Below are 24830 nucleotides of genomic sequence, written 5' to 3'. Positions count from 1 at the left end.
TCACAGAGCACCGAGCTGATCTCCCTGTGCTGTGCGGCTGCTTCCCACTAGCTATCTGTTTTACATTTGGTAGTGTATATATGTCCATGCCACTCTCTCACTTCGTCCCAGCTTACCCTTCCCCCTCCCCGTGTCCTCAAGTCCATTCTCTATGTCTGCATCTTTATTCCTGTCCTGTCCTGCCCCTAGGTTCACGAGAACCTTTTTTTTTTAGATTCCATATATGTGTTAGGATATGGTATTCGTTTTTCTCTTTCTGACTTACTTTACTCTGTATGACAGGCTCTAGGTTCATCCACCTCACTACAAATAACTCAGTTTCTAGAAACTCTTTTTTAAGAATAAAAACTTCTAGCCACTGTGATTTGCAGACTGTCACCCTGCACATTGTAGGTTATAGAGGTCGCACTGTCCTGGTGCTCCAGGTGCTGAGGAAAAGGAGCCTCAGGTGGCCATGTCGGGTGTCTCTGTGTACCCTGCGGCACGTGCTGTAGCGGATGTCCTTGAAGGGGCTGCTTCTCGCTGACAGGCCTTCTCGAGGCTGGGAACACAGTGGGATGGCTGGGCCGGAGGTCAGGGAAGAGAAGTTGTTTGCCAATTTCTAAAGATGGTAGCGTGTGCGTAAACAGCATTGGGGTGAAGTGACCTCAGATTGGATGTTTTATGGAAGATGGCCTGTGGGAGAGATGTGGTGCTGCTGGCGTTCCGGGATGGGGCTGGTTTGCAACTCGGCCCGAGCGTGTGTCTCTGGTGTCCATTTAAAAAAGTGGGTTCCAGGGAATTCCCTGGCCATCCAGTGGTTAAGACTCTGCGCTTTCACCGCCCGAGCTTATTAGGTTGGGGAACTAAGACCCTGCAAGCCGCAAGGCACAACCAAAAAAAAAGTGGGTTCCACTTTGCCCAAAGTGAGTAATCAGGCTCTGACATAGGGAGCGCGTGCTGCGAGAGGAGTAACTGTGTTCACGGTTTCTCACTAGGCCGTGCCGCTCGCTGCAGGGATAGCGTCTTGTCGCTGATCACGCGCACCTTGGCGTCCTTTCCTTCGTTCTTAGTTCAGCTCTTCCAAGTGGCTTTAATGAAGCTCAATTATGAATCAGAAAATTACAAATTGAAAAGTTATGAATCAAAAGATCGCGAATCAAAAAGCTGTGAGTCAAAAAGCCATGAATCAAAAGGTATTTAAATACTTTCTTCCTCCTTTTTCCACCAAATAGAGCTTTCAAGGTGGAGAAAACACTTTTCCCCGCGTGGCGCTTCGCTCACGCCCTCTCCTCGCGTCGTTTGCGGCCTCGCTCTCTCGCAGCCTTGCTGTGCATCTCTCTCCCTGTTCTCTGTGCAGTTCTGGATGTTTCCTGGAAGTTGATCAGGGTTTAAACATTAAATAAAAAGTTAACACACTCATCTTTTTATTCTTACGACCATCTTTAAAGCAAAAAATTTATCTGACTGGCATTTAGAATGATGCTTCAAAAATGTTTGAAGCGGGCCCATCCCGTGTGGTGGTCGGGGCATGCCCAGGGTTGGCGGGACTTGACGGCGTTTCCTGAGCGAGGCAGTTACCTCGCCCCCGGCCTGCACCCCCAGCACCACCCCGACCCGGCCACTCTGCAGAGCCCCTGTCCCGGGCTCAGGCCCCTCTCGCCTGTGTTGCAGCTCATTCCAGTCACTGTGGGAGGATGAATGTGAGAGAGCCCCTCGGCGAGGACGGCCACCTCCGTGCAAACGGGGCGTCGCTGTGTAAGTATGGCTCGGCCGCACCTGTGCCATCCTTTTAGGCCGTCCTGGGGCCCCACTGGTTAGGACGGGGCCGGGGCTCTCGCTGCCCCCTTCACACCAGGAGCCTACAGCCACCAGGGGGCACTGGCTGGGATTTTGGTTTTTCATAATTGAGTTTTCCTAGTTTTTTCAAACTGCCGTTGCTGCGCACCGTTGAGATTGACAGGGTTTGCGTGTTCATCTGTCCAATTAACTGCTTGTCCCACCCCACAGGCGATGACTGTAAGGGGAGGAAGCACCTGGAAACACACACCGCCACCCGCTCGCAGCCCTCGTGGCCAGGAGGGCTGGCAGGGACCGTGGGGCTCGCCTTGTCCCATGCAGGTTGTCTCTCGCGCTTTTGTGTTTTGTTTCTGTCGTGTTTTCGCAAATGCTCCTTGTTCATCGTTTCTTTGTGCTTGGAATTCAGGTGTTCAGTAAAAACAGGAATATAATAACTGTCTTAAAATATGGAGAATATGGCTCTTGAAAAGCTTCTTTGTAAGTGTATTTAGTATAAGTTAAGCGTATGGAAAGTTACGTATTTCAGGTGAAATGAACGGTTTAGAAGAAGCTGTGTCCTGCATGGGGTACAGTCGGCCCGCGCCCGGGAAACGGGCCACGTGCTGAGCCTGTGCAGCCGGGGTGCTATGGAGAAATCCAGTTTGTACCTGTCAGTGTCTTGCCGAAGGGTGCCTTTTTTTAAAAGCTGAACTTCAAATTCGTTGTCTCTTAACTGTTAATTAATAAACATAAAGCAATAGATTTTTAAAACCGTTTCTTTGCGCGTCAGCCGCGTTGGAGTTGCTTGCTGTTTTTAGGAGTCAACACGCAAGTGCTGGTGCGGGCGCACTACTTCCGGCGGCCGCTCTTTAAAAACGAAAGGAATTGATTTCACGAGCAGTTTTCTGCTTTCTATAATGTGTGACGTTCGGTATAAAGTTAATTGAGTTTTATTTTGTCATCCAGTGGGACTACCGGTTATAATTCCAAAATAGATTTTCGCTGGGCCGTAGGAAGATTTTCATCTTGCTGTTTGCGTAGCTCTTGTCTCACCCAGAGCATGTTAACTGCTGGTGTCCATGGAATCTTACTTGCTTTAAACGATTGTGCTGTCTTTCCAATACCCATTCTGCCAGCAGCAGCTGTGCACACGTGCAGGGTAGCTGCCAGCCAGGCCCCGCGGGTTTATAGGAAGCATTTTACATCCTACGTGTCGATAGGCAGAAGCGAGTAAAAACTGTTCAGACACAGAGCAGGGTTTCCATAAGTTAGTTTCAGCATCTTGCTTGGACTTCAAGTAGTCGATCGTTTTTCTTGAGGAGAGACTCTTGACTGTCTGATGCGAGAGGATTTTGGTACAGTGCCACAAGGTGGGTCTCTTGCCGCGTCGGGACTGTGGGGCTGGTGTTTGAAGGTGCCCCTCCCGCTCACATCTCCCCCGGCACAGGTCACTTCTCGGTGCAGGCGCTGCGCGAGGTCGGAGCCACGGGAGGGTTTGTGTCCAGGACGGTGTCAGCGGTGCTGTGGTTGGCGGTGGCCTGTCCAGGTGGTTATTTTGGCTTTCCATGTTAGCGTTCGCTCCTAGGCTGTTGGCAGTTAAGCACCTGCAGTAAACTGTTCACCTAACCAAGTCAACATTGCATTTTTGGTTTACGTGCTTTGATCCTTGCTGTAACGTGTTCCATCCTTTATTACTTAGAAATGCTAACGTACTGTGCTCTTGGCTGCATGGCATTCATTGTTTCTCCAGTGTATTGGGTGTTGTAAGCACTGTACTTGAGGACGCATGGGTTTGGTGTTTACTCTTTTGTATCTTGTCTTGTGTATGACTTACTGCTTTGTGGCTTATTTACGTTCCTGTGTTTGAGTTATGGATATTCCTGCTGTGATGACTAAGCATTGTCCTGATATACTTCATCCCTAACTTCCTTCATCTTAATATACTTTCAAAGCATCTGTTAGTATATTTCCTTATGCTGCTAGCTTGGCCTTCACAAAACCAGTCCATTAGGAGTTTCGTTTTCCTCCGAACGTTTCCTTAGAATGTTTGGTGTTTTCTCTTTTAGGGAAGGCAGCATCTGAAGTATTCTGGTGGCTTGGGGTTGGATGGTACCAGTTTGTTACTTTGGTTTCTTGGCTGAATGTGTTTCTTCTTACAAGGTAAGGAAACTGATACCATGTCAGCTTGGTGTTTTAAAGAACTGATTTTGTGCTAATTTCATGGAATCATTTGATTTAATCATTTTATATTTTGCAAAGTGCTTTCATATTCTTAATTTTTCAAACCACTCCTGTTAGAAAGGAAAAGCAGGTGTCATCCTTGAAGAAAACTGGATGCACAGCGTTTAAGTGACGTGTCCAGGATTACACAGCTGGGAGGGTGAGCTCGGGACTGTAGGCCTGGACCCTCTGGTGCACTTGCCCCAGGACCAGGTTGCCTCAGTGGGTCGATGACCAAGGTCCTTAAGTGCCCTCCTGTGCACCCAGCCCGGCGTGTTGGCAGTTAACTGACCTGCTGGGTTGTTCACATGGGCCTGGGAGACAGCACCGTGTGGCCAGGTTTTCCTTCAGGCAGCCACTTACCTTGTAGATAAAACTAACTGCGTTTCTCAGCCTGTGACTTCCACTTTAAATTAGGGAGGGGGTATTTTGTATAAAATTATCTAGAGAGGTCATACAGAATGGTGAGCCCTGCCTTTTACTTTTTCCAAGTTAAATGTTTTGATTTTTTTTTTTTTTTGCGGTACGCGGACCTCTCACCGCCGTGGCCTCTCCCGTTGTGGAGCACAGGCTCCCGACTCGCAGGCTCAGCGGCTGTGGCTCACGGGCCCAGCCGCTCCGCGGCATGTGGGATCCTCCCAGACTGGGGTACGAACCCGTGTCCCCTGCATCGGCAGGCGGACTCCCAACCACTGTGCCACCAGGGAAGCCCTAATGTTTTTCTTTTCATTCCTTAGGTGCCTTCGAAATATTTGCAAGTTTTTAATCTTGCTCATTCCAGTATTACTTTTACTAGGTAAGTAAACTTACTAAGATGTTTAAGATGTAAGATGACTAATATGTACACATGCATATATATGTAAATCAGTGAAAGAATTGAACATTTAAGTACACCTTTTGAAAAGCACTGTATGTACATGTGTATACAGTTGCTTTTTCTCTCCTTCAAGGTGCAAGTATTTCATTATGGGGCCAGGGTGATGTCCTTTCACTCCTGCCTGTGTTAAACTGGATGCACAGCCACAGAGCACAGAGGGTGGATGACCCCAGGACCATGCTCACACCCGACACTTCGCACCCGAACCAGCCTCTGCAGGTAATCAGTTAGGATGTGCTCTTCCCTGGCGTTGCCAATCTGTGTTCTCCAGCGTAAGTTTCCATATTACTTGTAAACTACAAGGTAGTTCAGTTGGGCACTCTGTTTTAGAAAATATTTTAAAACGTCAAATAAGCATGTCTTACAGCTCCTTAAATGTTCCGAAACAATTCAAGTAATGCATACAGGCGCACCTCAGAGATACTGCGTGTTCAGCTCCAGTATCATACGAATTTTTTGGCTTCCTGGTGCATATAAAAGTTATCTTTACAGTGTACTATAGTCTGTTAAGTGTGCAATCGCATTATGTCTAAAAAAATAGTGTACAGACCTTTATTGACAATACTAAAAAATGCTAACCATCATCTGAGCCTTTAATGAGCTGTAATCTTTTTGCTGGTGGAGGGTTTGAAATATTTTGAGAATTACCGAAGTGTGACACAGAGACACAAAGCGAGCAGATGCTGTTGGGGAGATGCGAGGACAGACTCACTGGACGCAGGGACCCCACAGACCTTCATTTGTGAACAATGCAGTATCTGCGAAGTGCAGTAGAGCGAGGTGTGCCTGTATTTCAAGCAGTCTCATTATTTAGTTCATTTTCATTAAAAAAAAAAAAAGAAAGTTTTCATTACTTTGGAAAATATAGAAAGCATAAAGAAGAAAATAAAAACCACCCATAGTCTGCCACGTAAAGGAAATCACTAATGATGAACATTTTCATGTCTTTTCTTTGGGGGGGGGGTGTGTGTATTGTAGTTGACGTTTTCCTGTAATGCTCTGTTTTGTTGTTTCGACTTATCCTGTACTGTACTGTCCTTTGCCAGGTTGACCTTCTCATTTGTGTCACCTTTGGAACCTCTTACTGTTTCAGGTTGGCGATGAGGTTTTCCACTGGCATCGGATGAGTGAAGTGGAAAGGCAGGTGGCTGCATTGTCGGGACAGTGTCACAGCCATGACAAGAAGCTTGGAGAGTTGTCAACCTTGCTCCAGAAACTGCAGGCGCGGGTGGACCGGGCAGATGGCAGCAATGAGGGGATGTGGCCCCCGGTGAGGAGCGTGGTGGGGGCAGCGTCTCAAGGGGGCTGGCACTGGTGGGCTGTCGGGCTCCCAGGTGATGCCACCTTGGAGTTCTCGGGTGTTGTGTTTTCCTTTTGGGGACAAGGAGTAGGAGGGCCCTGCAGTGAGAGGTGGCCGCACGGATGGCAGGTGGGTTCCTGGCCTGCAGTGGCGGGGAGCTGCGGTAGGTGCCCCCAGAGGAGATGCCACGTCTGAGGCCAGGGTAGGGGGTGGGGTGCACCCTGGGAGCAGGCAGGGTTGGGGGAGGGGGTGGAGGTGCGTGGGTGACGCCCAAGAGTGAGGTCAGGCTGCGGCGGGACAGACGGGTGTCCCTAGCCTGTGTTTTAATTGGTGAATGGATTGAACACAATTCGATGAAATTTTTCTGGCACTGAACGGAAAAGCTCAAATTTGTGATTTAAAATATCTCAAGATCATGAAATAGTTAAGTAGCTACTATTCCTTATGAAACCGTAGGCCTGTATATACGTGTCTCACTTATTTGGTTCTCAAGGAAAGGCTTGTCAGTCCATTTTCCTCAAAACTGATGTTTATTTTCTTAAGTTCCACAATGATTTAATTTAGGTATTTTGGATTGAAATCTTTAAAATAGGCATTGCCCCTTGTCTCCACAAGTGCTTTTCCCTGATCCTGTTTGCTCAGCAAAGAGCCCACTACCCACCCAACTGTTCGCACTCCGACTGGAGGGGACCCTCCACCCCTGATCATGCATGTCTTATTGGCCTGTGGACCCCTCAGGGCTCCCCGTGGCCCCACCGTGCTCTCGAGCAGCCTGGCTCTGCCTGGCTTCGCCGGAGCCTGCCTCAACTTGTCTCGGGGTGGGTGCCCCTTGCCGGCTGTTTCCTGACTGGACTCAGGAAACTGAGCTCTCCTGTCCCGGCATCAGCTTGCGCCCCTGTTTGTAGCTGCCGCTGGCTTAATCCACTGTGTTCCACCTGTTGGGGGCAGAATGTGTGAATCTTCTCGATTCCAGTCGGGTCCCTGTAACGTGCTGACAGGCACTGGTTCCCAAAGTTACTAGGCATGTTCCACCTTCTCTGCGTGGCCCCCGGGTGCCTGCTTGGGGTTCTCACATCCAAAGGCCACCTGGCGTCCTGCGTTGATTCCTCACTAGTTGCTTATTTTTGGCTTCTCAGCCGTAGAACTGAGATGATTTCAGTGAGACCCAGTTGACACCGTTATGAGTGTTCTATTCCTTATTTTAAAATGAGATTCGAGATGTGATGAGGTGAGTGCAGATTTAGCTCATCCTCCCCACGCTGTCCTCCACCACCTACCCCTATTCAGGTATGATTGTGACGGTGACCCTGCAAGATTGAAGCTTGGTTCTGCGGCTGCCACACACTGGTGGTCAGTGCGCTGACTACCTGTTATCCTTCCCTGAGCGGCTGGCACAGGTGTATCCCACGTGTGTCTCCAGGAGAGTGGGCCACCTGCTGCATGTGGCTGTGCGAGTTTAAAGTAACTAACACTTAGGGACTTCCCTGGCGGTCTGGTGGTTAGGGCTCGGTGCTCTCACTGCCGTGGCCCGGGTTCCACCGCTGGCCCGGGAACTGAGATCCCACAAGCCACGAGGCGCCCCCACCGCCACACACACAAATTAACACTAAGTAACATTTAGCTTCTCTTTCAGTTGCCCCAGCCGCACATCAGGTGCTCCGGGGCACATGTGGCCGCCATGCTGGGCAGAGGCTGTCCCGCTGTGCCCAGGCCAGCGGGCTGTACAGTAGGAGACCCGGCCTGGCCGTGAGGACGTGCAGCCGAGTCCAGCGGCTGACCCTCCCGCATCCCAGTGCCCTGGGGTCATCCTCCCAGCTGCCCTTCATCCCTTAGCTTTGCTTCACCTGATTTGTCATCTTACGTTTTTATAAGTCATTGTGGTTATATTTTGGAAGAAGGTGGCGTGTAAAATCAGTGGATGAAACTCCTGTAATAAGAGTGTATAATGACTTCCTGTTTTTCTTTCTGACTGGATTTTAGTGGTTTAGAATGTGCAGGCGTTCTTTGCTGCTGGTGGTGTCTCCTGTGTGGATGTCCTTTGATTATATAACTGGCAGAGATTTTTCTAGACCTTCCCAGGGAGTGTATCTGATAAGCTTACTCCAGATTTACCTTCTAAGAACTGCTGAAGAGATGGGTGGGGATGTGCTGGACAAAGGCTGTTTTCAAAGTTACTTACGTTGAGAAAAAAATCTTATTTTCTCTCTGCCGCTGTGCTGATCACCTGTGTCCCTGAGCCGGGGGTGGGGGGGGGGAACGTGCCTGTCGGCCACCTGATCTGAGCTTTCTTCCCCTGATCAGCACTGTTCTGAGGGCTCTAGCACCGGTTCTGATGACCATTGAGATGTCACACACTTTATACGAATAGGAAAGATCAAGAAGGAGTGAGTGGGCCCTTGGTGGTTGTGGTGTAAGTCTGGGTACAGCGGGTGCCTGGGGAGTGTGTGTTGAATGAATGGTAATTGCTCTGCTGTCCATGCAGGTGTTTTTGATAATTACCAGTCTTCTTAAATACTCTCCTGTGACTAGAAAAGCTGTTTGTGCCTTTTATCTTAGGGCAGGTTTCAGAGGCGGAGATGAGGACGTCACTGAGGTCACCCCCGTGGGATGCTGTGCCCAGCTGTGACCACAGTCTCTGGCTGTTGTGCTGTGTAGAAACAGCGTGGCCTGACTGGCCAGGTTTGGGCTTATTTGTTGCTTAACTTTGTCTACCATTTGTTCATTCATTATCCTTTTCAAGACCGACTATGTGACTCTCCGCCAAGAACATGAATTGCGCATCTCCAGCCTGGAAGATATTCTTGGAAAACTGACAGAAAGATCTGAGGTATTCATGCTCTTGACCTTTCACTTGCAGCCCCAGCACCGTGATTTCCTTGAGAAGCGTCAGCTGCAGTTACTGTGCTCGCAGCCCCCAGCCTTTAAAGTGCTTCTTTTAGGGTGTTTGCTGCCATCCTTTATAAAATGAAAGGGAAATATTTCTTTTTTTTTAATTTAAAAAAATTTTTCTATTTATTTATTTTTATTTTTGGCTGCGTTGGGTCTTCGTTGCTGCGTGCGGGCTTTCTGTAGCTGCGGTGAGCAGGGGCCACTCTGTTGTGGTGCGCGGGCTTCGCACTGTGGTGGCTTCTCTTGCTGTGGAGCACGGGGTCTAGGCGTGCGGGCTCAGTAGTTGTGGCACGTGGGCTTCAGTAGTTGTGGCTCGTGGGCTCTAGAGCACAGGCTCAGCAGTTGTGGCGCACGGGCTTAGTTGCTCCGTGGCATGTGGGATCTTCCTGGACCAGGGCTCGAACCCATGTGCCCTGCATTGGCAGGCGGATTCTTAACCGCTGCGCCACCAGGGAAGCCCCATTGTGTTGCTTTAATGTTTTGTAAGTGTGTTCAGCTCACTGGCTCCCAGGTGGGGGCGGTTCTCCTCGCTGTCACCCAGCCTCCACAGGGTGACGGTGTCTGTGGGCAAGGGAGTGAAGGTTCACCCTGGACCTTCTGACCGGGGATTTTCTCGTCAGAAAGCCTAGTCTTGTCAGGTGTCGGGCAGGCGGAGGGAGGAGACGGCACCTGCGTGGACAAGGACTGGGGGCGCCGAGTGGGTGGCCTGGACCCCCTGATGGGCCTCAGGGGAGACGCACAGCCCTCGGGAGCTCAGGACTGGCCGCTGCGTTGCTGACAGTGTCAGAGGGGAGCAGTTCAGTCCATCCGTTGATGAGATGTTTCCAGGGTGCCTGAGGAGGAAGCGCACCTCTGTGCGGGAGCTGGCGTTGGTCCTGTCCGTGTTGCCCGCCTCTGTCGAGTTACGGCCTCCGTGGCCGCTGGGCCTTGGCTCGCGTGGGGCGGTGGGCGCCCGCGCCTGTGAGGAGGCCGTGTTAATAAGTCGTGCCTTCGTGTGTGAGTCTGCCGTCCTCCTCCTTGTCCTGCCACGCTGAAAGCACTTACCAGAGGTGGTGGCGGCAGCAGTGGCGGCGTCTGGCTTCCTGGCCTGCGTCCTGGTTACAGGAGCTGCTTAGTTTGAAAATCCATCAAGCTGCTTTTTTGTATGACCTGTGCACCTCTCTAAGTATACGTTGTGTGTCGTCTTTTAAAAGTCTGCTTTGAAAAGTAAACATCCCTTACCTGCCTGCCAGCAGGCAGGTCTGGGCTTTAAATTAAGGGGGAAAAAAATCCTAGATAAATATGTGTATTTCTATTTCTGTTTATAAAGTCAAGTATATGATTTTATGGAAAGTTGGTATGTAACTTGTGTATTTAAACGGATTGTTTCTCCTACATTTTAGGCCATCCAGAAGGAATTAGAACAGACTGCACTACGAACAGTCAGGTAGGATAATTCCAGATAAATTCCTCTCCTGTCTTCTGTGCTCCTCTCTGTCACGTAGGGCTGTGCCGTCCTTAGCAAGGGGCACTGTTTGCACCTGGGATGACTGGGCTGTGTTGGTGGTAACAGTCCCAACTGTTGTCTTTCTGGGAGACCCTTAAGGGCACCTGAGGATGGAGGAGGGGTCGGGGAGCTTGTTACCATCCACCTCCACGCAGCACCAAAGACAGCGGGGTCCCCGGCTTTGCTCTGGGGAGAATCCCTGCCCGGATGTGCCGGGTGGGTCCTCAGGGCGCGAGGAATGGGCCGTGAGTTCATGGCACAGCGTGGCGTGGGCTTCCTGCCTGGACCTCTGCTGGCTCTGCGGGCATCACAGTTCAACCCTGGTCCCCCGCTCGGCAGCCCCTCGAGGGGGCCAGACATGCGCCTTCTGAGCTGCAAGGCTCTCACCAAGGCTGGGACTCCTCTGAGCCCTTTCTTTGTTGCTAAACAGCCCTGGTCCCTCAGCAGTTTCAGGGGGGTGGCGTTTGGTCCCTCGTAGCCTGGTTGCTTTTCTTTCGCACATTTGTCAGCTTCCCTGAAGTCCCCTGGCAGCATGGAGCTTCTTCCTGTCTCAGAGCCGCTCACCGTTTTCACACCCTTGGTTTTGTCACCTGGGTTCTCTCCACCCCATTATCTGCATAGGACACTGTTACCCTTTTGTTACTGCAGCCACTCCACTCACCGGCTCAACACTCAGCTCGGGAGAGAGCAGATGACGAGCTTTAACCTCTCGTCTTCCCGCTCTCGCTCCTGTGTGTTTCTCTGGGTCCTGTCGTGTGATTTGAGACCTCACCCACCCTCCTCTCGGGATGGGTGTGAGTGTTAGCACACTTTTAACTTTGCTTTAGAGCCTTTACGTATCAAAACACCTTTTGACTGAAGTCATGTGGCTCCCGCAGTGTTTACCCCGGAGTGCACTCTTCTGAGCTGTTGGTGTGTCAGAACTATAACTGCCTACAAACAGCTATAGATGTCATGGCGTGGCATTTCATGACGTGCAACACCTACGTCAGAATAGAATTGTTAATGTTGTAGTTCATCTCAGGACAGGGCCGAAAGCACGCCCGTCGCACGAGGTGAACTGTGCCGAAGCGCAGCAGTAGAGGGCTGCCGCGCGCTCAGGCAGAACAGCGCCGTCTGTCCTGCTGTGGTAGCTTTTATTAGAGCATTATCTAGGTTTACACTTTAAGACTTGTTTTCTTAACATTTCAGAAGTGCCAAAGCAGCAGCCTATGTTTTGATTAGTTATACAAGCAATAACTGGCTTCCGTGAGCACCTGCCGCGCTTCGTCCTCGAGCGCAAGAGCAGCACAGGGTTCCCGCCATCATTCTGATTATACTGACGCAGCACAAGGACATCTCCTCGCGTTCCCACCACTGATTATACTGGGGACATCTCATGGATCAGTGCCCAAAGCACTCAATGCTTCTTTGCAGGCCCCCGGTTTGCCGGGGGGGCTCAAAGCAATCGGGACTGTTTGCAGTTCTGGCTTATGCGCCAGCCCCAGTTTGCTGAGGCGGGGGGCTCATGGGTCACGTCTCCTTTCCGTGTCCTCAGTTATTCCACTACAGTTAAAACCCTGAAGCCATATGTTTTTAGTTTTCTCTTCCAGTAGCATGAAAAATTCATATTTAATTTTATAGTGATTATCAGTAAACACTGTCACATCTCTGAAGTCTTTTTCAGAATTTTAAGGCGATAGGTACAGGTTTAAATATTAAATAGTATATGAGAGCCCCCACCAGCACCCAGAGAAGCATAACCGCTGCCCATGGCAGGTTTGGCCCCCGCCCGGGCAGGTGTGCGTGTCTGTGTGCGTGCGGACCTTGAGGTGGGAACAGTCTCCGGGGCCTTGGCTTGAAACTTGTGTGCTGCTGAGGGACAGGGTGGTGTGTTCACAGCTGACCTGCCCGGGGAACACGGGCATTTCTCCTGCACGTGCTGTTGGCAGGACTGACCTATCCTGTCGTCACCCCCCGCTGCAGCAGAGCCGACGAGGAGCCGCGCCTCCTTGCTGTGGCCCGGCGTCTGGAGCAGGAGCTGGGGCGTCTGAAAGCAGGCTTGTCCGGGCGGCAGCGGTTGGGAGCCAGCCGGGAGGAGGTGGACGCAGCATCCGGAAGAGTAGGTGTCCTCAGCTTTACGTTTTGTTTTATCACGGAAGATAAAAACACTCGAGTTGATATCTTTATTAAGTTAATTTCAACTTCCTTTAAAAATTTTGTTTTACTATATTTGAAGTTTTTAACCATCTTGAATAGAATAATTAAAAATTCAGCTCCCCTCGAATTCCCGCCTCTCCAGTGACACGAGATGTCTTTCCTTCCTTTATGCACGCATGGCCAAGGGCTCACCTTTATTGGGGGCAGGGCCGGTTGTGTATCTTCTCACCAAAGTAGAGTCACGCTGTGGTTTCGTATCACATCCTCACGTCACGGACATTGCTTCAGGCCTCTATCCACGTGCAGAAGAAGAAATCTAGACATTTATAGTTACGTGAAAATGGAAACACGGACATTGGAGTGGCACAGGTCATCCTCAGTCAAAGGCGGACGGGTGTTGGGGAGGAGGTCTCGCAGGCCCAGGGTGACAGCTTGCGGTGCAGGGAGCTACTGAGGCCGACGGGGCAGCGCAGCAGAGATGTGGCCCAGTCCGGCAGGCAACCCGTCTCCCTGAATGGGTTTGCAGGTCACGTGAATGACCGCTCCTCAGTCCTCAGGATGGCGAGGTGGTGACAGACTCCTCCGGGGCTGGCTCGGGACACAGGTGTCCTCATGGCTGGGGGACTGTGAATGCCTGCAGCCTTTTTGGGGGAAGATCTTGAGATGGTCACGGGTCACAGAGACACACAGTCTTTGAGACGAGCAGCCGCTCTCCTGGGACTCTGGGTGCAGAGGTGAAGGCGCCAGTGCAGGGGCCACGGACGAGTGTGCAGTGTTGTGACAGTAGCACTGAGGTGGCCCAGGTGCCCGCGTCAGGGCCGCGGCTGAGCTGTACGGCGGAACATTCCAGAGCCTGCAAGTGAGGAGGTCGATGTGCTCGCTTTGTCACAATGCTGTGCTTTTCCTGGTGCTTCTGCCCCGTCTTCCGCTCTCTGTGGGGCAAGGAGAGGAGCTTATACACATAATCGTGTGTGTGCAGAAATAATGCACTTGGACGCTTCCAGCCTGCGTAAAGTTACATTTTCAATTGTGTGTGTGACTGTTTCCTTCTCAGACTGAGTTTGAAGACGAGGGGCCCTGTCATCTGCACCTCACCTGGGGCAGGGCCCCTCTCCTGCTGTCCCGTGGGCACCCAGGGCACCTAGGCTGTGCTCTCCTCTATCCCTGTTCCCCTGAATGTATTTCAGCCTCTTTGGAGGGTTCTTAAGTTTCGTATGAAGGGAAGAAACCGTGTCAAGTTTCCATTATGGATTTTGAACTGCTGTGTGATCTTTCCAGGGTATCTAAGGTGACAGAGTGAAGAGTTGAAATGATTTCGCTAAAACAGTAGATTCATGTTATACTCACCAATGATTTTACTAGGTGGACGCCCAAGTCAGAGAAACCCTCAGACTCATGTTCTCCGGAGATCAGCACGAATCTTCTCTCGAGTGGCTGCTGCAGAAGCTGTCTGCTCGCTTTGTAAATAAGGACACCTTGCAGATTTTATTACGGGATTTAGAGCTGCGGGTACTGGAGAACATTAGCCACCACACTTCTGTGACAAAACAGATGCCAGCTTCTGAAACTGTAGTGTCTGCTGTGAATGGAGCGGGCGTTTCTGGAATAACAGAAGCGGTAAGTAGACGATGAGAATTGTTTAAAATTCACATGGTAGTGAAACTGATCATCTAGGTATTAAGCCAGCAGATTTTAAAATTTATTTATTATGTATGTATGTCTGTATTTAGCTAGCTAGCCGCGCCTGGTCTTAGTCGCAGCATGCAGGATCTTTAGTTGCGGCACGTGGGATCTAGCTCCCTGACCAGGGATCAAACCCAGGCCCCCTGCATTGGGAGCGTGGAGTCTTCCCCACTGGACCACCAGGGAAGTCCCAAGCTAGCAGATTTTGATGTTTTGTTCTACGAATGGTCTTCTAGGGATGTGATTATGATATAAAAAGTGCTTAGCACCATGCAGGGTGCTGGGAACGGTAAGCTTCGGGTGTTATTGTTATCACACTACTTCTTAGGAGTACTTTATACTTTATTAATCTTTTTGTCCCAAAGACTTGGTCTCCCTGGGTGGCCACATACCTTCTGGAATTACACAAAAATTTCCCATAATACAGTCCCAAGTTACCATCTCTAACGCTAGTCCTTGCTTTGTCCACTTTTTATGGCACTGGGGGTTCCGGCTCTGAGACTTTCTTGCCTGTGTCTGAGCCGGGATCCCCGCAGTTGAGAGCAGGACTGAAGTTTGGGATTGCTGAGACAGCCCCCGTGCCTGTTGTCCCCAAATAGAGTTAACTGAAAACATGTCCTTCATTTCTGGGGTCGTCTCCGTGTGTGCCTCCACTGCCCAGCAAGCGCGTGCCATCGTGAACAGCGCCCTGAGGCTGTACTCCCAGGACAAGACTGGCATGGTGGACTTCGCCCTGGAGTCTGGGGGTGAGTGCCAGACCCCTGACCCAAAAGTGCTACTACCAGCGGGAGGCCACTCAAGAGGCTGTTACCTGCCCCACGCCCAACAGTAGGGAGCTTGTTAGAACTTCCAAAGATCTGAGAAAGAGCATTATTCTAGACGGGCCCCTAGCGTTCTGCCTCAGAGCACAGCCAGGTTCCCCCAGGAGCTCTGGTGGCTGTGCTTGCAGCTCACGCGTCAGCTGTGGGTGTGGGCCTGTGAGATGACACACATCAGCAAAATCTCAGTTTGGGGGCCTTTCAGTAGCTTTTAGGTTTTTCTGGCCATATGAGAGTTTACCACCACAGAAATTATTGATTATTCACTTATGATCTTGTGTGTTGTAAAGTCTGTGGGTTTTTTTAAGTATAGAAGTTCAGTAAAAAGAAACTGACCCTAGAGCAGCGTGGGTCAAGCCGAATGAATAGAGGGAAGGATGGGGGTGCTATTCTGGTTTCTCGAGGAAGTGGTCCGTTGAGTCTGGAAGTGCTGCGTGGACATGGCACAGGCTCTGGACCAGGTGTATTGGATAAACCAGACTTGGTTTAGTGAAGCCTCGTGTCCGTGGACTTCTGTCACCATCCCTCGGTGGCGTCCAGGGCAGCACACACGGATCACACATGGGAACACGTCTGTGAAAACGGGAATGACGTCATGTCAGTGCAGGTAGCATTTTGCCACCATACGTGTTAGAGAAAATCTTGGTTTTCTGAATTTTTAAAACTTAGGAATTGCAGATGAGGGCTGGGTGACTCATACGGTCTCTTGGAGGAAAGGAGGTTCTTGATAACACTTCAGTAATAAAGGGTGAGGGCCTGTGGGAGGGGTGGGGACATCAACCCACAGTGAGTGTCAGTCACCTGCCCCAGCCGTTCAGGGCACCAGGCGATGGGGCTCAGAGCAGCCTGGCGGGAGCTGCGGCCCGTCCCCATCGCTCACCTTCTCACGGGGGCTGAACAGACAGTGCAGGAGGCTGCTGCTCCTGGCAGACACCGCCAGGTTCTTCCAGCATCAGACGTTCGTAAGGCTGCTGACTGCTCTTCGGTATATTTTGTTTAGAATGACTGTTTTAGAATATTAAATGATTTTAGTTTTGTGTTTTGAAATTCAGTGATTTCTGAAGAAATCATTTTTGCAATTCAGAGACATCAACTGACGATTTAACAGTTCAGTGGGACCAGTAGTTGTCATTTTTTCTTAGAGGCATAATGAGTCCTCACAGGTTGGTATGTTATTAATTCAGAATTCTGAAAATCCTGACAAGGCTGAACTGAACGTTCTGTTACTGAACAAAACATACATTGGCTCTTTTTAAGTGAAAAAAGTGAGTCACTGTATTTAAGAAGACACTTTTTTAGAATGAGAATAAGATATTTTAAAAAGAATTCAGTGGTTCAGAAGTTTGGACCTGCTGATCAGCTATGTCAAAATCACACTGTTTTCTTGTTTAAAATTCCATCCCATCCAATCCCCTCCCCCGTTATCAGGTGAGAAGCTCTAAAAGGGGCCTGCGGCTGCGTTTGCAGGTGTTCTGAGGGGTCGTGATGTGCAGCCAGGTTAGGGACTGTTGGCTCCTAGAATACAGACTGCTCAGGACTTTTTAGTTTTATTACTCACTTATTTGTTTTTCTTTTTAATTTATTTTAGTTGATGTTTCTTCCCACACCAAGTTTTGGCCTGCTTTGGCACCAGCATCCCGTCTGTCCTATTTCCTGTTGAGGGGCAAAGTGGACTTTTTTTTTTTTTTTTTTAACACTCTTTATTATTATTATTGAGGTATAATTCACATAACAAACTTCACCATTTTCAAGTGTACAGTTTCATGGCTTTTAGTATATTTATTATGTTGTACAACAGTCACCACTATCTAATTCCAGGACTTTTTTTTTTTTTTTTAATTTATTTATTTTTTGGCTGCATTGAGTCTTCGTTGCTGCACGCGGGCTTTCTCTAGTTACGGCAAGCAGGGGCTACTCTTTGTCGCGGTGTGCGGGCTTCTCATTGCGGTGGCTTCTCTTGTTGCGGAGCACGGGCTCTAGGCACGCAGGCTTCAGTAGTTGTGGCACACAGGCTCAGTAGCTGTGGCTCACGGGCTCTAGAGCGCAGGCTCAGCAGTTGTGGCGCTTGGGCTTAGTTGCTCCGCGGCACGTGGGACCTTCCCGGACCAGGGCTTGAACCCGTGTTCCCTGCACTGGCAGGCAGATTCTTAACCACTGCGCCACCAAAGAAGCCCCAGGACATTTCTCTTTATTTCCAAATAGAAACCCTGTCCTTGTTAGCAACTTCCTGTTACCCCAGCAATTGGTAATCGTCATAATATTTTATCACTTTGGCCTATTAAGTAGGTCCTCTGAAAACCTGACAGGTAACACTGGTGCCTGGTTGAATTCATTATTCTTTATTTTAAAACGTGAACAAAAGTTCACTCAGAGTCGCTGTCCCTATAGTGGCAGGCGGGGAGCCCAGTATTTTAAGAGTCTTTGGTGGGCGGTAGGGACTGTGTGTCCTAAAGTAGTTGTGAACTGTTGACACTGAATTTGGAAAAAGTAAAATTAAGAATGGAGCTGATCTTCAAGTAGAAGATTCTTTATATAAGTTAGAGACGTGAGAATTTTTAGAACATTTCAGATAAATCTCTACAGGTGGGTATATTGTTTCCGCAACAGTAGGATAAGATGCTGAGACACATTTCAACTCTGCTGTAGGTGGGAGCATCTTGAGTACCCGCTGCTCTGAGACGTATGAGACCAAGACCGCACTCATCAGCCTGTTCGGTGTCCCGCTCTGGTACTTCTCCCAGTCCCCCCGCGTGGCCATCCAGGTGAGCAGGTGTCCGGATCATCGTGTGCGGGTCGAGGCCTCCAGCACAGTCATGGTGCCGGCTGAGCCCGTTTTAGGGGTGTGCTTGTTTACCTTGCTGTTGAGGTGTAAGCTGGAGCATGCGGACCCTCAGTCTACAGCTCAGGGGATCTGCATCAAGCGGACATGTCTGTGGACCCAGGAGCACAGTCCCAGTGCCTCTAGGTCCCCTATTGCCCCCTCTCACCTCAAAGGTAACTTCCGATGCCGTCTGTTGGTTCTGCTTGTGTTTGATGGGTGCAGGCGAGGCTGCCTGTCCTGTCCTGTGTCTGACTTCACCCATTTCTCTGGGGTGTCGCTCACCGTCAGAGCTGGAGGGCCTTCCACGAGGAGGTTGTATGTTGCGCTTCCTCGGTGTTTCAGGAGGTGGAACGGGTGGAGACGCGCAGGTGGCGTCAGGAGGAGCCCCTCTCCCTCTGCATGTCACACCCACGGCTGCTCAGGGGACTGTAGGCCCTGTCCTCCAGTGCCTTCTGCAGAGGCGCTGGGCGCCCCGCTGCTGCAGGGCCTCCGTTCACCGCCCGGGCTGTGCCCACGCAGGACCCAGGGACAGAGAGCTGCAGCGCTCAGAGACGTCCACCAGACCTCGGCACTAACGTTAATGACAGTGTTTGAAGGAAGGTCCAATAACTCCCTCTGTGTGAACCACGCACACAGTAGCCGTCTCTCACTTAAAAAGCGCAGATCCGATCTCAGAGTCGGGAGTTGACTTGAGCATCCAGTCAGGGTCAGTGAACCTCATGTTTTGGGTCCTCCAGTCCCGTGCTAGTGGCCGTCTTTTCCTTGGGGGCTGCCCGGCTTGGCTTTTGTCGTCTGAGCTGCTTGGACTGACCCTGCTGCCCTTGGCCCCAAGCTGCAGGGCTGTCCCAGAGGTCGAAGGACTCCAGAGGTCCCGACGTTCTGCAGCAGGTCCACAGCCTTGTCCCTGGGCTGCAGGTTGGGTCTGGAGCTTAGGTAGCGGCCAGTACCTAGGTGCTGGGTGGATGTGAAGGGGCAAGTGGAGGCGGGCCTGCTGGGAACATCCTCTCGGGAGAACCGCACGCACCCTGGACGGGAGAGTTGAGACTGAGGGACTGTGAGTCATAGGTGAGGGGCTGCTCACGGGAAGCCAGAGTCTGCAGAGGATCCAGGATCGGCCCCTCTGCTGCGGCTCAGATCCAGGCCTGTCTGAGAGGGCGCAGCCTGGCTCACCCCAGTGGAGCCTGGCAGCCTCTGCGGGCGGGAGGGCTGTGCCAAGGGCCTGAGCCCCTCACGCAGGTGGGCAGCGGTGTGTTTGGAGGGGCAGGAGACGCACGCGTGGCATCGGGCTGAACGGGGAGTGGGGACCCACATCGTCCTGGCCTCTGAAGACACGCGGCTCCGCCGACTTGACCAGGCCCCGGCGTGGGCTTGTGGCTCCTCTGTTGCTGTTAAAAGTGCCGTCACGACGAGTGTGCGCCGCCTCTGCATCTTGTGCCTGTGCCCACACGCGCTCGGCTGGAGGTGGCTCTCCAGTCAGTCCGAGGGTAGCCGCATACGCCGATGCTTGGTCTTCCCAGCGCTGCTTCCCTCGGCGATGGTGTCAGCGTGCAAGAGTGCACGTCCTCACAGCGTGCACAGCAGGTTTTGTTCGGTTCAGGGTGTTTGGCGATCTGTGAGATGAGACGTGGTGGCACCACGTCATTTAAATTCGTAAGTTCTTGTTTTCTGTAGGGCGGTGCATCTTTTCCTGTCTGCGGACCACCGAGAGTTGTGTTTCTCTGAGATGTGTGCCGCCCTTTCTCTTTAAGGTTCTGGCTGACTGAGCACTCGCCTCACGCTGCACGCGGTGGGCCTTTGGGATTAAGTCACAAATGCCTTGCCTCACTTCATCTTTTGATTTTGCTCACGACCATTTCTTACCAGCAGAAATTCCATTTCCCCCCCCCAATGTTAACCAGTTTTTTCTCTTACTGCTCCTGTTTTTCGAGTGGTTAAGAGCTTGTTCAGCTATTGAGTTTTAGTGTTTGCCTTTTTCCCAGCCTGACATCTATCCAGGGAACTGCTGGGCGTTCAAAGGCTCCCAGGGGTACCTCGTGGTGAGGCTGTCGATGAAGATCCACCCGACCACCTTCACCCTAGAGCACATACCAAGGACTCTGTCACCCACGGGGAACATCACCAGCGCCCCCAAGGACTTCGCGGTCTACGTGAGTGCACCCCGTCCCGGGGCGGCCCTCCTCACCCCGTCTGGGAATCTCCTGGAGACGAGCCCTGCAAACGCTGGGGACTTGAGTATATTACCGGTGTCGCTGTCCCCCCCTCTGCCCACTGACCTCTGAGTAGCCAGTAAATGTGGAGGGAGACGTTCCAGGGCTTCCCCAGGGAGGGAGGCTTGGGGCACAGGGGGACGACAACAGCCCGGCTGTGGGAGGACTGGCCTCTCATCTGCTCGGCCGTAAAGTCTGTTCTGACAACACGGTGAGGCTGAATGTACAGAACAGAATGAGGACGTTGGGAAAAGGACATCCAGAATCCCAGCACCTACAGAAGTCACCATTAACACTGGTATTTTCCCTTAAAAAGTGCAGTTGAGGGACTTCCCTGGCAGTCCAGTGGTTAAGACTCCACGCTTCCACTGCAGGGGCCACGGGTTCAGTCCCTGGTTGGGGAGCTAAGATCTCGCGTGCCGAAAAAGAAGTACAGTTGAGACAATACCATTCATAAAATTTCACTTCCTGCCTTAAAGAAACAAATTGACCGTTAAGTATTTGTCCATGGCATTGCGCTTTACTGCGCCAGTTTCAGGTGTACAGACAGCAGCAGCATCTGAAATCTGAACACATTAGAGCGTCACCACCAGCCGCCCACGCTGGACCCCTGGCCCTCTCACCCGCAGGCTGTGAAGTGAGAGCTTCACCTGCTTCTTTAAAGAGCAGCCCAGAGTGCCCTTGTCCACGGCCCCCGTTCGCCGTTGTTGACTGTTTCCACTCCCCACGTTTCAGGATAAGCCTCTTCACTTTCTGGTGATCCTTCAGGCTAGACACTCAGGTGGCGTTATGTTTCAGGGGTTCAAAGGGGGCCTTGGATTCATCGCACCATACGCATTGTTAGTATGAGAAGCGTCCCTTATCTTGTAGTTCCCTTTCTAATTGAGTCCTCTTCTTTCTAAATCTCTGCTAATTCGATAGATCTTACTTTAATCTACATTTCTATGTATTTCACATGCATGTTTCCTTTTTTGTAGATTCTGGTCTTGTTTCTATTCATTTATCTTTCGGTATCTTAGTTTCCTTATGAATATTTGAGCTTTTTAATATAAAAATATTAATCATGTGTTATTCTGTTACAGATATACTTCCCACTGTCAGTCTTAATTTTATGTTTAGTTACACCTGCTCATTACCTGTAATTTCTTCCATGGCATTTTTGTACCTAGAAAGTCCTTTCCCTTTATGAAACAGACATTCAAATTAGTCACCTGTACTTCCTACTTGGTTACTTTATTGTGGGAAAATACACAGAACATAAAACTTACCATCTTAACCGTTTTTAAGTGTGCATGCAGTTCAGGGGCATCAAGTACATTCATGCTGTTGTAAAGCCATCACCACTGTCATCTCCAGAATGCTTGTCATCTTCCCAAACTGAGACTCTGTCCCTGTTAAACACTGTCTCCTGTCCCCCAGCCCCCTGGCGCCTGTCCTCCTCTTCTTGGCTGTGTGAGTTGACCTCCTTGGGGCCCCACACTCTGCTGACCTGCTCTCCTTGCCCCAGGCTCATCACGTGCCCCTGGGTTTCCACTTGGGAGCATGGAGGGCTACAGTGGGCCACGTGGGTGTCGAGTGTGTTCTGCTACCTGTTAGCTTGCCCTCTCCCAGCTTCAGTTTTCCTGATCTGTATAACGGGAGGAATAATGCCTACCTCACGGGCTTTGTGATCTGCGAGAAGCCCTTAATAAAATGCCCAGCACACAGAGGGCCTTACTTTAATGGAACAGTAATTTCCCTCTCCCAGTTACCTCACTAACCGTTTTTCCTTTATTTAGTGACTAGATGGTTTTGTTTCAGGGATTAGAAAATGAGTATCAAGAAGAAGGGCAGCTCCTGGGACAGTTCACCTACGATCAAGAAGGGGAGTCACTACAGATGTTCCCTGCCCCGGTAAGGATCCTTGCGCTTCACACAGGCTTCAGGCTCCCGGGTCTCCTCACTGCTGCCTGCATCCACAGGACCTGCCAATACTCACAAAAATGCCCACAGGGTGTGAGGGCCAACTTCTGAGAAAGTGGATCTGAGCTTCCTAGCTTTTCTGTTCCTGAATGAGCCTGTTTAGTGTATAATTTGTTCTGCATAAATGTGTCAAGGGTGATGAGTTCTCAAGAGTTTCACCTGAACTTTGTGTCCTGTGATAGATGATATGGTTCACGTTAAAAGCTTAATCTCCAACTTGGCTGTTTAATCTCAAATCTCTTACCTGGGGAAGTGACTGGGCTTGGTGGTAGTAATATGAAATAAATGTGTTTTGTTTTTGTTTTTTTCCCCCTCCTCAATTGCAGAAAAGACCAGAAAGAGCTTTCCAAATAGTGGAACTTCGGATTTTTTCTAACTGGGGCCATCCCGAATACACGTGTCTTTACCGGTTCAGAGTTCACGGAGAGCCTATCAAGTAAAGAGACTGCTCACTGTTCTTGTACATTTTGTATATACTGGGACAGCCTGGAACACTGGAATCCTTCAGGGACACGGGCATACAGAGAGCAGTATAACGTCACCCCTGAAATAAACGCACTGACTGCCAGCAGGACGTGGGTGTGGAAGCGATAAATGCCGACACCCAGCTTTCTGTCCTGTCCACAGGAAACACTGCATGTTGACTGCTTGGGCTCAGAGACCCGCTAGCTACAGGTGGTCTCTGTGGAGATTCATCTGAATGTATAGTTCACAAAGATACTTACTTTTGGCCTCTGGGGGATTTGCTTTTGAACATAAAACTCTGTATTTGCTTGACATCAGGAACAAAGCAAAGGAAGTTAAAAGGTTTGGAGTGTTCTTGAAGCCTTGACAGCGGCCTTCACTGGCCCTTTTAAAAAGGACCTTTTGGGGCAGATATGTGTTCAACCCAGCACACGTCTTTCAGGGAAGAACAGTGTCACCAAAGTTCAGAGTTCTGAACTCCCTTTCTTTAGGGTGATTCTCCTCTGTTGGGCACCAGTAGTTCTTTCAAGTCACCAGGTGGGGAAGTAATGAAAACGGGTTCTCCTGCCTAGTTTGCTCCCACTTCTGGGAACGATTTTCTGTCAGGGCTTGGCGTGTGAACATCCGTTCAGGAACCCTGGAGAGTTTCCCTTTGCAGGTTGAAGTGGGTCTGCTTCGAAAGGGGATGGTCTGGATCTACACAAACATGTAAATAGAGTTCTCAGGTCTCCACTGGGCTCATCCCATCAGATTTTCCCTGCAGTTTTACTTCACACTATGAATAGGAACCAAGAAATCCAATCTTTTGGATATGTTCAGGTTTTGTTTTGAATGTTTCTGGAAAAGCAAACACTAACATGCTCTAAGTCTTTCAGAGGCTTATGCTTCTATTCCACTGATGGTTATTAAAGGAGATTGTCCGGTGTGGCAAATTCATGAAACCAGGACATTTGGTGATGAGGTTTTCTTACAGCAGCACTTTGTACTGGCTCTGGTCGGGATTTGCCTTTTATTACAGCTGTTGGCCATTCTCTCTCAATTCCTGTGAGACTTGCTTTGGTTATAATTAGTATTTAATATTTAGACTATTTTACTGAGCAGACTTTATAAATGAGATATCTGCAAGGCACTTAAGGTGTTACAGATGTTTTACCTTAAAAATTATTTAAGTTTTATTGGGTTGAGACAGTCTTTTGGTGTACCGTAAATGTTGTATTTTCAGAAAAAGATAAAATGACGGTGCTGACTGGTTTTCTGAAGAGTTTTATGTATGTTGCACAACAGTCCTCAGATACACAAAAACTACATAAACTAGCATTTTTTTCACTCTCGTTAGAATTGAAACTAATGCCTATGCAGTTAAGTTGGGTAAAACGTATACAGATGTTTCATATATTACAGGATACATATATAGATCAAAATTTCCTATATAAAACGAAATTTGGGAGATGGGGTGGAAATATTTTGAATATTAATTTATTTTTAAAGATGAGAGATAGGACTTTGTGCAATGTATTTTTGTAAATGCTTTTCAAAATATTTGTCATTGGTAGAGCTTCTTTTCGCTGCCACCAAATTGGTAAGATGCTATCGAAACGTTTAAATAAAGAGCTTTAATTTTTAAAAAAATGCATGTGATATTTCAGATGAACAATAAACAGCGTGTTTCTTTTCTGTACCTGCTTGGTCTCTGCCCCGGGCGGGGAGGGGAACACAGCGCGTGGAGCGGCCCCTCCCAGGACCACTCTCGGCCGGGAGCGCGTCCGGCCCGCGTTGTCGGGCCGCCGGACTCGGAGCCGCGTGCGTCCCCGCCGTGCGCGCCCCGCTCGCGGGCGTGTCTCCGCGCTTCCACACGAACCACTTACGAGAGAAGAGCGGCGTGTTTGGGTCTCGGACGTCGGGGCGAGCGCTGCTCCGGAGCGCCCGAGTGGGAAAGCTGACCCGGGACCCCGAGCCGCCGGCATACCCGGAAAGTATTCATTGGAAAGTCTAAATACCTCAGCGGCCTCAGTTACAGCAAGGACCACCCTCCCCGCGCCTGAGCTGCATTTTCCCAGCCGCCTGCCCGCCATTGTAGTGCCAGCTCCGCCCCGCGGGGGTCACGTGCCGCCCGCAGCCGCGCCCCCGCGGTCGTTGTCTGCAGGCCGCGCCGTCACTCCGGAGCCCCGCCCTTTGATTGTGGGCCCGCCCTCCCCGTGCTGCGCG

The 24830-nt window shown here is 50.3% G+C and overlaps 1 protein-coding gene across 6 annotated transcripts in view; it reads left to right on the top strand.

Moving 5' to 3' along the window:
• Window positions 1-24299, top strand: part of SUN1 (Sad1 and UNC84 domain containing 1) — a 37025-nt gene extending 12726 nt beyond the window's left edge. The window contains exons 6-22 of one of the 6 annotated variants that reach the window (XM_024763493.1): window positions 978-1175; window positions 1654-1737; window positions 1990-2100; window positions 3206-3304; window positions 3825-3918; window positions 4716-4774; window positions 4929-5074; window positions 5949-6125; window positions 8896-8982; window positions 10427-10470; window positions 12499-12631; window positions 14032-14286; window positions 15014-15098; window positions 17817-17932; window positions 19971-20138; window positions 21999-22091; window positions 22487-24299. In XM_024763493.1, the coding sequence (XP_024619261.1) occupies window positions 978-1175; window positions 1654-1737; window positions 1990-2100; window positions 3206-3304; window positions 3825-3918; window positions 4716-4774; window positions 4929-5074; window positions 5949-6125; window positions 8896-8982; window positions 10427-10470; window positions 12499-12631; window positions 14032-14286; window positions 15014-15098; window positions 17817-17932; window positions 19971-20138; window positions 21999-22091; window positions 22487-22600 (2063 nt within the window). In that variant the 3' untranslated portion in view covers window positions 22601-24299. Of the gene's footprint in view, window positions 1-977; window positions 1176-1653; window positions 1738-1989; window positions 2101-3205; window positions 3305-3824; window positions 3919-4715; window positions 4775-4928; window positions 5075-5948; window positions 6126-8895; window positions 8983-10426; window positions 10471-12495; window positions 12632-14031; window positions 14287-15013; window positions 15099-17816; window positions 17933-19970; window positions 20139-21998; window positions 22092-22486 lie in introns of all 6 variants that reach the window. The other 5 variants (XM_024763494.1, XM_024763492.1, XM_024763495.1 and 2 more) reach the window with 5 other exon arrangements.
• Window positions 24300-24830: the final 531 nt, after the last annotated feature.

This window comes from Neophocaena asiaeorientalis, unplaced genomic scaffold (assembly GCF_003031525.2).
Source record: "Neophocaena asiaeorientalis asiaeorientalis breed wild unplaced genomic scaffold, Neophocaena_asiaeorientalis_V1.1 scaffold223, whole genome shotgun sequence".
NCBI classification, from domain to species: domain Eukaryota; kingdom Metazoa; phylum Chordata; class Mammalia; order Artiodactyla; family Phocoenidae; genus Neophocaena; species Neophocaena asiaeorientalis.
This window is presented reverse-complemented; position numbering and strand designations above follow the sequence as displayed.